Here is an 11,832-nt window from a genome sequence, read left to right on the forward strand (position 1 = left end):
CCTCAGCCAAAAAAAAAAAAAAAAAAAAAAAAAAAAAGCACAGATGTTATGGCCTTTTTTTGTACATAAGAGCCAGAGATACAGATTTTGAAAACTTTTGCTATTGATTAAAAACTATAATAAAATTTTTTGGAATATTAAATTTTGGTTAAAAAGAGTTTTAAATGTGATTTATATTTGTACCATAGGCTAGAATGTGGAAAAAGAATGCTATAAAAAGATAATAAAGTCTGTATACAGGAATGAAAAAATAGAGCAAATAAAAATTCCCATTTCTACAAGGGAAAATAAATAGTAATGCATACAACTTTTTTAAAAGAGGTTCTGGCCAGTTTATTAAAGATTATTTTTGTACAGCTTATTTTTCACTGGTCTGTTCTGGCATGCTTCTAATGATATCAGAATCGCCTAGAAAATTTAAAAAACAAAATAATGTTACAATTTACATTAAGACAACCAATGAAAGTATTAAACTTATCAGTCATAATCAAAAGTTAACATATTCTCCCTGGAAATTTACATTAATATTTAATTGTTAACTCTCTATTAGGGGTACATAGTTGTCTCCCCAAGGGCAATCTTCCTTTCAGATTTTTTTTTTGGGGGGGAGGGAAGAAAATCATTAAAAAAAACTAACACCCTAGTTTCTATTCACAGAAGTTAACAGCAGTCAAACCAAAGAAAATATATCCTACCTTTAGTTTGTTACCAGCATTTATAAAACCAAAACTAGGGAAAAGAACTAGTTCTGGAGACACAATGCATGGTCTTAATTTAGCGAATGTCTAGCCTGACCAGATCACAATAATATCAGGCCAGCGAGAATATTCGCAAGACACTAAACTAAAACGCCACTGAAATCATTAGACTGCTTATAACTTTAGATTTTATTCTGAAGCAGTGAGCTCCTTATCTTTTCTAGGCATCAATGATACTTACAATTCCTCTTTCTAAACACCAATTCCTTAAAATCACATCATGTATAAGAGCTATTCTCTTGGGAAAGCCCTATTATTCTGTTCTAAAGTATAAAAACCTCAGCAGCCCAGAAATTCTATACATTCACCAATCCTTCCCCAAGAAAATGTCATTATAATTAATTTTTCCTTGTCCCCAATAAAATTTTAAAGGTGTATAAAGATTGTTTTTAAACATCCACAATCTAATTCATAATACTGAGGTTTATCATGGTTCCTGGCACATAAGTACTTGAACACATAATTGTTAAAAGGGGAATTATAGAGTGCACATATATAGCTAACAAAACTGATTTAATAAACATACCTGGATCAATGATAGCTAGTGTACATACTCTGTAGTACTTCCCACATGCTGTACCCAATTCAATGTTGTTGCCACTGTAGTGATGCACTCCAGTTTTGGCCAACATAGCATAATACTCAATCTCTGATTTCCTGAAGATAAAATAAATGACAGATTAGCCCATTCACTTTAAATGAAGATTTGCCACTGCCCACTAAAGGCCTAATTCAAAACTACTTCATACTTCAACTTACCTTTTCCAAAGTTACCTCTCATGCTCCCTTCCCCATCTTCACATACACTATAACCCAATAAAATCAAATTGGACAATGTAAAGCCAAGTCCAACACTGACCTGCTGAGTTTTCTTATTATGTCATATTCAGCTACAGTTAAAATTTTTCCTACTAACCTATATTTCAAGAGTCACAATAGAAATACTTGGTGGATTCCTTTGGAAAACTGCCTCCTGCTTAGAATATCCCCAGTGCATCCTTTATTGGACAAGGGACCTCCCCTACTTCCTCTCAGTAGGATTTGTGCAGTATTTTTTCTTTGCTTTCAGTATATTTAAGTTTTATGCATGTCTATTTAATGTTTGTTGAAAAGAGTAAAAATTCAGAAGTCTTTTTTATAATTTTTAAATTTAAATTTAGAGTAAAGAAATTTAAATTTTACTATTAATCTTAACAGAGAGATAAAGTGAGAGGCCTGGAGAGGCCTTAAATTCATCTTTCTGAGTTTAAATGAAGCCTCAGCTACTCAGATATTAACTGTGTCCCTGAGCAATTCTCTGCCAAGAAACCCCAAATGGGATCACAAAGAGTCAGCCATGACTGAAAACCATTATCCTCAAACTCATACTATGGAATGAGGAATGTTAGAATACAAGTACCTATTTACAAACAAGATATATACAAGCCAAAGTGGAAATAATAGAGAGTGACATTTTAGCTGGGACTTGAAGTCAGGGAATCCAGAAAGTACAGATGAGAATGCAAAAAATTATAAGAAGCAATTTATTGAATGCTTACTATGTGACAAAGTTGGAAAGGGATACATACACAAAGGACCAAAACAGTCTGAGGTTGCTGGTTGTAATGCTTAGCACAGTGCCTGACATATAGTGGGTGCTTAATGTTTACTGACTGGCTGCTATTCTCTGAGAACCTACAATTTAAATGATGATATGCACATATTTAGATATACATAAAAGCATATGCTTAGTATTACAAGCCATTATAAGGAACAAATGAGCAGTACAGGAAAAAAAAAATAAAGCTATCACTTTGAATGAGTAGTCAAAGGTGCCTTCACAAAAGTAATCTTCAAAGGGGCCTTAAAGGATAAGAACCAGCTGACTGGAAGAGGCAAAACTCCTGGTTATGTTAATTTTCACACAAGCCAATAAGTAAATGGGCAAGTAAAAAATAACTGGAAAATATATTTTGAAAAATGTTCCCTTAGGTCTTAAATTTCCAAAAAACATTTTGAGAAGCTAAGCAGTTTTCTAGGACCAGTAACATTTCTATAGACCTCAAGAATAACACCTCCATGCAATACTGTTCTAAATAAGTGCCAAATGCCCTGCCTGAACAAGCTTAACTGGGAAATAGTTAGCAAAATTACAAAAAATCAATATGTGGTTTTCTATGTGGTCTTAACCATTTAGGTTTAGTAGACCTCCGTTTTTTTATGTATGACACCACTACATTAAGACATATAAGTAAGATAATACTAGGCAGTCTGAGTGTCATAGGTATAGCACTGGACTTAAGAGACCAAAAATCCAGAAATCCCAAGTCTTGCCTCAAAACTTGACTACCAATGTCCCTATCACACAACCTCAACCTACCTCATTTTATCCCTAAATGAAGATTAACAGCTAGCTCCCAAGATTGTTATGAAAATAAAATGAGGCAATATTTATAAAGTACTTTACAAAGCTTACATTTGGTCTAACTCCCTCATATTACAGATAAAGAAACTAAACTCATTTCACCATTTATTTAAGTGCCTAATATAAAAAGCAAACAGGATCCCTTACAGATCCAATATTCCAATTCTTTTAAAGAGAATACAGATTCATAGTCCAGGAGCCAATGGTGTGCTTTATGTACGCCAATTTCCAATCTATATATCAGAAATATATCAACGTACTTACAAGCCCTAGTAGAAGGATGATCTTTAAAATGAGCAATCTAAATATTTTCTTTCCCTTTCAAAATGCCCCATAAAATCACCATAAAAAGTGATTATCAAAAAAAACCCACGGCTCAGAACAATGATGGCAAAAAAACTGCAAATTAAGTCAAGCTAAGTTTAATTAACACAATTTCTTAGATCTCAAGTACTTTTCTCAAAACAATGCTCTAACGTAGATACAAATTTTATCACACACACACACACACACACACACACACACAGCAAGTGAGGCTCAGATAGTTTAAGTTCCTGGTCACATGGACTGTATGGTTCAAGGGCAGGATCTGAAACCAAGTCTTCACAAGTTGTTTTTCAAACAGTCCGATATTTACCTAAAACTTTGCAAAACCTTTTACATACTTCATCTCACTGGATTCTCACAAACATGTGAGGAAGGACAGGATCTTTTACAGCGGGGTAAATAAAGGCTCGGAGAGTTTCTGACTGACCCAGGATCCTACAGATACTAAGTGGGTTTGAAGTAGGATCCGAGTAGGGGGTCTCCCTGACTCTCGAGTACGGACAAGTTTCTAACCACTTCAGACACCCTTCTCCTCCTCTTCCTTCAAACCCCAAAACACCAAAGCGCTGTGGGGAAGACAGCCCGCATTAGATTCCTTTAGCACACAGCCAGCCAAAAGGACCACTTACCTCAGGGCTGGGCAGTTGTTGGCCAAGATGACCAATTTGGCTTTGCCTTGTCTGATCATTTTCAGGGTCTGTTTGTAGCCTAGCACGTATTTGCCGCTTTTCATGACCAGCTGGAGCCTCGAGTTGATGGACTCCAGCGACTTTTTCTGCAGGAGAGATTTAAGACTGTTCTAACTCCGGGGCTTCACGCTCCCGGCTCACCCCCCAAACCCGCCGCCAGCCTGGAAGGTTCCAGGCTCGGGATGCCTATAGTAGCCCAGCCTAGGCTCTCCGTTTCCGGAACCGGCTTTCGCTCTTCTCCACCCTGGAGATTCCGCTTGTGCCTGTGTGGCGGGGAGTGGAGATGGTGATCCCCTCGTGATCCCACCCGCCAGTCCTCCGGTCCCCGGTTGCGGCCTCTGGAGCCCGGCTAGCTCCACGTGTGGAGGCCGCCAGCGGCTCGGGCCCGCCCCACTCACCGTCTTCTTTGCGGCCACCATCTTCCTGCCTGCGGTGCGGGAGGACCCTCAGCCTGGAGCGTAGGGAGACAGGGGGGAACACTTAGCATCTGGAACGCCCCACCCGCGACCCCGCGCGACCTCCAAAGCCACGCCATCCCCGAGCCCAGAGGCCCACTTACCAGAGACCTGCCGCCAAGATGGCCGGGAAGCGAGAAAGGAAGGAAGTCCCACAATGCAACGCTCTTCAGGGGCGGGACCGGAAGCGGAAGAACGTGTGAGCCAAGCTGAGGACAAGAGGAAGTAGTCTGCCGCTGTTACTTAAAGTGGCTGTTATGTTGCCACCCACGTGGTTTGTCTTCTCCCTCAGGCTGAGCCTGGGATCGTCTGGAGGGATCGGAAGCGGCGAGGATCAGGGAATGGGAGTGATGGAGACTCTTGGCGTGGATCCCGGGAGATCTAGGCCAAGCCCCTCGTTCTGTACGTGAAGGAAAGACCAAGCGCTGAATTTGGACTTGGACGATGCGGTGAATTTTGGGATACCCTAAGCCTCAGTTTCTTAATACTCTGTAAAATGAATGAGGATTGGGTCTCTCTCTCTCTCTTTTTTTTAAATAGTTTTTGGCATTTACTCGCATTTTATGACTTTAAAAAAGCGTTTACCTTGAAGTTGAATCTTCCCGACTCTGGGTCCAATCCCTTTATCATCCCTCACTCAGCTCTGTAGTCCAATATAATAGTTTTCCTTTATAATCCCTTTCATTCTGAGGAGCCCACAGATTTTCACTAGGCTGACAAAAAGTGATACCAAAAACAAAACAAAACAAAACAAAACAAAAAACCCACAGCTCCGAATATCAGAAAGGATTAGTATTAAAAGGAAAACAATTATGTTGAAATACTGGGGTGGGGTGGGTTTCTTTTGTAATTCACAGATCCTAGATTGAGCATAGCTCTAAATCTGTCATCCCATGTAGTGGGTCTGGGGAAATAGCCAACGTGTGTGACAAAGCCCGACTCCCCCCATGAAGGATGAGCCTATTCAAGGAGGAGAGGCCCTAAAGGGAGGTGCCCCGCTTTGGGGGGGAGCACCACTGGGTAACTTGTGCCTTCTGCCCCTCTTCTGGTTCTGTCCTGGATCCTCTACTTTATCCCTCTGTACCACTTCACTTGGTTATCTTATCAATTCTTGTGGATTTAATTACCACTCTTATGCCATGTTTCTTAGTGCACTTTTCTGCCCCAGTATCTCTGCTAATGACCAGTCTTGGATCTCTAGTTGGATGTCCCGATAACATCTTAAATTAAACATATCCAAAACAAAACTCCTTATGTTTTCCCTCCTCCCACCCAGTCTCTTTCCCTGTACTGTATAGGATAACCATCCTCTTATTCCCTCGTGCTCACTAGGTAAGAGTCATTCTGGATTCTTTACTATGTTAAACTTCCCTCCCGCCCGCCCCCCCCCCCCAAAAAAAAAAAAAAAAAAAAAAAAACACCCTATAGCCAATCTGTTACCATCTCTAAAACTTGGCTTCTCCTTTCACACTGCCACTCCTCACTCCACACCTGGATTCTTACAATATGAGGGTCTTCTTGCCTGGAGTCTCTCCTCGATCTGATCCATTCTCCATTCAAACTAAAGTTTTAGAGTTCCCCTCCCAAAGAACAAGTCCGATTATGTCAAATACTGTGTGTGTGTGTGTGTGTGTGCATTCAAATCCATTCTTAACCCAACCTCCTCCTGTCTTTCCAGTCTTCTTATAACTTATTTCCTAATACATACTCTTCTATCCTCTTGTTGCCTGTGACATTGATCTTCTGGCTGTTTCCTGAATAAGACATTCCATTTCCCATACTTGGCACTGCGGGGGACAATCCTGGCTGAATGCTCTCCTTTTCTTTAAACCCCAACTAAAATCCCACCGAGTACAGGAAGTCTTTCCCAAACTCTCTTAATTCCACTGCCTTCCCTCTTGATAATATTCCTATTCTATATATAGCTTGCTTTGTTTGCATGTTTCCTCCTTATTAGATTGTAAACTCTGGGAGGGCAGAAACTGTCTTTTGTGTCTTTTTGTACCCTAGCATTTAGCACAGTAACTAGCACAAACGTGCTTAATAAATGTTTATCAGATCAAATTACTGAATCCTCTTCCCAGCTACTGCTATTTCTGTACTTAACAAGGTGATTCAACAGAGGCAGTTAGGGGATCCACCAGGAAAGGAACTCAGATCTAATAGATAAATGGAAGCATTGTTCAAGCTGATGTATACTTCATATTGGCAAGATGAGAGAGAACTCTGCTGTTCCTGCCAAAGTTCTTAATGTAAATAATGGCTCACACATCTGCCTTCCTTCACAATATCATATTCTTTTTCAAAATGAACTATATAGGGGCAGGTAGGTAGCCAAGTGGATAGAGTACCATCCCTGAAGTCAGGTGACCTGAGTTCAAATCTGACCTCAGACACTTAACACTTACTAGCTGTGTGACCCTGAGCAAGTCACTTAACTAATTGTCTCAGCAACAACAACCAAAAAAAAACTATATATTAATATTTCTCAGTCTTGGATACTGTAGATAATTTTCTAAGTTACATCTACAGTTTAAAGTTACAAATTAAGTTACAAAGAACATACCAGTTTATATGGAAGGATTTTCTTCATAGGTCCAGACCAAAAGAAAGAAAATGCCAAAGAATTTCACATTTTGTGTGAGTTGTAGTTAATTCTCTATTTGTTACCTTTATGAGACTGAAAATTCCAGAGATCACGTTTTTTGCCTAACTCAGCATAATTTGTTGCAAGTGGTAGAAATTAAATAAATTGTTTATGTAATGGAAGAATAAATGAACGAATCATAGATTAATTTTGCTTCAAACTATTATGTAATTCTGTCACTGTTCTTTAAGAATCTCAGAAGGAGTTCATAGAAGGAATAGCCTCATCTAGAACTCCCCTCTGTGATAAAACATCATAGGTTTAGACTCAGAAGAGTACTTTCCATGAGAAATAATGCTGTATATGTGTTTTTCTAGTTACTAAATTAATGAGGGAAATATAACAAGTCCAAGTTTTGCCTCCTTGTGTGCATTTTTATAAGCTGCTGTTAGAAACAAGAAAGAGCACCCTCTTGTGAGGAAAAAGAATATTCAAAAGTTTTTAGCCTAATAAAGCATGGAAAACATTGATAGTCATAGGCATATATATCATTTTAAAATGCGGCATATTTTCTATTATGGAATTTGTATTTGCACCCTAAGAGTAAAACACAATACTTTCTTGTCTTATTTAATTTTCATCCTGACCTAAAAATTTATTGGCGTAGCATAGAGTACTACATTAATTGAATCTGGGCATTGTGTTGTATGGCAAAAATGAATAATTGAAAAAAAATTATTAAGGATTTATTATGTAGATGGCACTACTCAAAGCATTAGGAAGAAACATTTTTTAGAAAGAGAAGCTCCCTGCCTTCAAATATTTGCTGAAGACTATTCTGCATCTCTGAACTTATTTTATGAGATCATCAAAAAGATAGTTTTTATATTTTAAAAAAGACCCTATTACCTGGATTACATTCTTAAGTACAAGCTTAAGACTACTATTATATTAATTACAATAAAATCTCAAGCCTCATTAATTAAGCTAGAATTTATTTTTGTGCTATGAAGACAGTTATAGGGAATATTTAGCTTTATAATCTGAATGTGAAAGAAGCAAACATGCATATGGTCAAAAAAATTAAATCCATTATAATACTGATGGATAGTGAAAATAAACTAACATTATAGACTAGTCAGATTTTTACTGAATATAGTTACTTTTTAAGAAATAAATCCTCTGGACAGAAGCAGCTACACCCAAAGAAAGAACACTGGGAAATGAATACAGATTGCTTGCATTTTTATTTTTCTTCCCGGGTTATTTATACCTTCTGAATCCCAATTCTCCCTGTGCAACAAGAGAACTGTTCGGTTCTACACACATATATTGTATCTAGGATATACTGTAACCTATTTAATATGTAAAGGACTGCTTGCCATCTGGGGGAGGAGATGGAGAGAGGGAGGGGAAAAATCGGAACAGAAGTGAGTGCAAGGGATAATGCTGTAAAAAATTACCCTGGCATGGGTTCTGTCAATAAAAAGTTATTTAAAAAAGAATTCAAAAAAAAAAAAAAAAGGAAATAAATTTTCACAGTATTCATATGATAATGAATCATTACATGAGTTCCTACTACATGTAAGTATAAATTCATGAAGTGCCAAGTATATACAAAAATATGGAGGAACAGTAGATGATTGGAATTGAATATGTTATGGAGGGCTTTTGGTCTGGCTAAATTTTGGAAAAGGTATTGCTGTGCTTTAGAATATTTACTGTATCTCTAGCACCTAACCTCAATACTAGAAGAGAATCTTCTATTTAAAGGAGTCACAGATACTTTCCAGGTGCCTTTTTTTTTTCTAACAATCTATGATATGAACTAGATTGTTTGAAGTAAGTTATAGAGCAGTCATTTCCATCATCCCGGGGAAAAAGAAGAGAAAAAAGAAATAGAATTAAATCATTCCTGAAAAGTGTTAGATATGACAGTTATCAATATTGACTTTTAATATGCTAAAATAATCTGTAAAATTTGAAGATATCTAGAATAGTTTTGAAGAAAACCTAATTAGACATGGTGTAAATTAAATATATTCTTGTGGTCCCTTTGGAATTTAAAAAAAAAAATCAATTTCCCCATCTGTGCTAGGTTTTAAAGAAGGAAATGAGTAGCCTTTCCAGAGAAACTTTGTTCCAAAAGCATTTATTAAGCACTTACTACATGCCAAGCATAATACTAAATGTTGGACAAACAAGTGATTATGCAATGATGAGCAAAAGAAATCACTTCCTCACACCTATATCCATTACATATTTCATGTACATAGAAAAATGTCAGATTTGAAATCTTGTACTCAGGACATTAGGGAACGTCAAGTAAGCATACTTGCCATTGCTTCTCTCTATGTTCCATTCATTTGTATTCACTATTTAAAATTTAATACATGTACTACTGGGCTTATATCCCAAAGAGATCTTAAAGAAGGTAAAGGGACCTGTATGTATAAGAATGTTTGTGGCAGCCCTCTTTGTAGTGGCCAGAAACTGGAAACTGCGTAGATGCCCTTCAATTGGAGAATGCTGAATAAATTGTAGTATATGAATATTATGGAATATTATTGTTCAGTAAGAAATGACCAACAGGATGATTTCAGAAAGGCCTGGAGAGATTTACATGGAGTGAAATGAGCAGGGGCAGGAGATCATTATATACTTCGACAACAATACTATATGATGATCAATTCTGATGGACCTGGCCATCTTCAGCAATGAGATAAATCAAATCAGTTCCAATGGAGCAGTAATGAACTGAACCAGCTACACCCAGCGAAAGAACTCTGGGAGATGACTAAGAACCATTACATTGAATTCCCAATCCCTATGTTTTTGCCTGCCTGCATTTTGGGTTTTCTTCACAGGCTAATTGTACACTATTTCAGAGTCTGATTCTTTTTGTACAGCAAAATAACGGTTTGGTCATGTATGCTTATTTTCTATTTAATTTTTATTTTAATATATTTAACATGTATTGGTCATCCTGCCATCTAGGGGAGAGGATGGGGGAAAGGAGGGGAAAAATTGGAACAAAAGGTTTGGCAGTTGTCATGCTGTAAAATTACCCATGCATATAACTTGTAAATAAAAAGCTATAAAAAATTTAATACATGTACTATAGTTATTCACAGTATTAAAAGCATACTATCCTCCAGTGTGAATACATACTGGCCATATCTTGTTGGCTTTTACCACGTCAGGGCAAATACTAAAAATGTTATTTTTCCTAATCTCAACGGCTGATAAAGCTTTGGATGACAGGGATCTGACAAATTTCTCCAGACCTACATACTTAACTAATCCTCAAAAAAATATTATTCTTTTTGCCTCCTCATCATGTGGAGGTCACTATTGAATTTCCAAAGAGCATGCCAAGCAGAACACAAGTTCTACAAAGCTAGAAAGACTAAGTTTGGGCATGGCAACAGATTGAATGATTCCAAGAGCAAAATTTGAAGAAATTCATCATCAGGTTGACTGCATAGTAAGATCCAATTCTCAAAGATCAATTATTAAATTGCAGAGTGATTGGGACCTACTTTAATGGAAGTACTATTTCCCCACAGTGATAAAATCATGACTCCTCAAAGTAGTGAAGTTGACTAGAAGATAAATGAATAGAAGTTTGAAAAACATTACTTTGAAACATCACTTTGCCATTCATCCTTTTGGGTCCAAACCTGTGATTTCATGAGTATAAAAGTTTCCTCTATTTCTGAAAATAATCTGAACTTTAAAATTATACAGATTGCCTAGAATACATGGTCACATCACTAATATTGTGAGAATTAGGATTTGAACTCAGGTCTTCCTGACTCTGGGGCTAACCCTCTAGTTTCACCAAGCCAAGATACCTTTCTTAGGTTTTAGATAATGTCAGCCCATAGTATCATTATTACCATTAAGTTACTTTTCTATAGCACTTTAAGACTTACAAACTTTCCAGTTCTATGAGGAATATAGTGAAAGCATTATTTCTTGTAAGACCATCAGTTATTTTGAAAGGGTAGCAATTAAGCAATTGCTTCAGGACAGCCTTAATCAATTCTTTCTGTCAGGTTTTTCTTAACCTAAATAAGCATAGCTATTTTCTGGGAACTCTGTGCAGTCCCTTTCATTTATTATGCTTCCCATTTATACTTTGTATGAGAATTAAAAGTGACAGGTTGTGTTTCCTGATAAAGAACTAGTTTTGAGCAAATACAAACATGTTCATCCAATTTTCATTGGGTTGTGCACTGGTCTATCCCTTTATTGTCAAGAAGACAAATCTGTTACATTCATCATCATCAAATCACATTGATTCAGCTCACAGATTAAGCAGCCGAACATTAGGAATCTGGAAACTGAGTGAGCTGACTCAGCCTTCACATACCCCACAATCATTCTGATCATGAACATATGATCATGAGTGTTAGTAAATCAGGACAAAAGAATTCTAAGAATTTTAATTATATGTTGGTACATATATATAAGTTATATATAACTGTTCAAAACTGTGTGTCTTTAGAGGACTTGAGGTGGTGAGAAATGAACTATTGTTTTTTTCTCTTTTTCATTACTAACACAGCATCTGACTAACTCAACTTTGGCCTTTCTTCTCTACAAC

The 11,832-nt window shown here is 37.2% G+C and overlaps 1 protein-coding gene and 1 non-coding gene across 2 annotated transcripts; both read right to left on the reverse strand.

Annotated features, from left to right (window-relative positions):
- Positions 1–308: 308 nt before the first annotated feature.
- On the reverse strand, positions 309–4,801 carry RPL30 (ribosomal protein L30). Its single transcript, XM_051970899.1, has 5 exons — positions 4,738–4,801; positions 4,577–4,629; positions 4,119–4,264; positions 1,285–1,415; positions 309–408 (listed from the first exon to the last, which is right to left on the reverse strand). Exons 2-5 carry the CDS (start codon positions 4,595–4,597, stop codon positions 359–361), a joined length of 348 nt encoding a protein of 115 aa, XP_051826859.1. The 5' UTR covers positions 4,598–4,629; positions 4,738–4,801; the 3' UTR covers positions 309–358.
- LOC127546082 (small nucleolar RNA SNORA72) lies at positions 701–834 on the reverse strand. Its single transcript, XR_007949943.1, has one exon. It is a non-coding gene; the product is annotated as a small nucleolar RNA SNORA72 (small nucleolar RNA).
- Positions 4,802–11,832: the final 7,031 nt, after the last annotated feature.

This window comes from Antechinus flavipes, chromosome 1 (assembly GCF_016432865.1).
Source record: "Antechinus flavipes isolate AdamAnt ecotype Samford, QLD, Australia chromosome 1, AdamAnt_v2, whole genome shotgun sequence".
NCBI classification, from domain to species: domain Eukaryota; kingdom Metazoa; phylum Chordata; class Mammalia; order Dasyuromorphia; family Dasyuridae; genus Antechinus; species Antechinus flavipes.

Coding starts and splice junctions, on each gene's coding strand:
- RPL30 (XM_051970899.1), bottom strand. CDS start 4,597: ATGGTGGCCGCAAAGAAGACG. Junction 4,265..4,576: donor TGGTGGCCGCAAAGAAGACG/GTGAGTGGGGCG, acceptor TCTCTCCTGCAG/AAAAAGTCGCTGGAGTCCAT. Junction 409..1,284: donor ACTAGCTATCATTGATCCAG/GTATGTTTATTA, acceptor TAAATTTTCTAG/GCGATTCTGATATCATTAGA.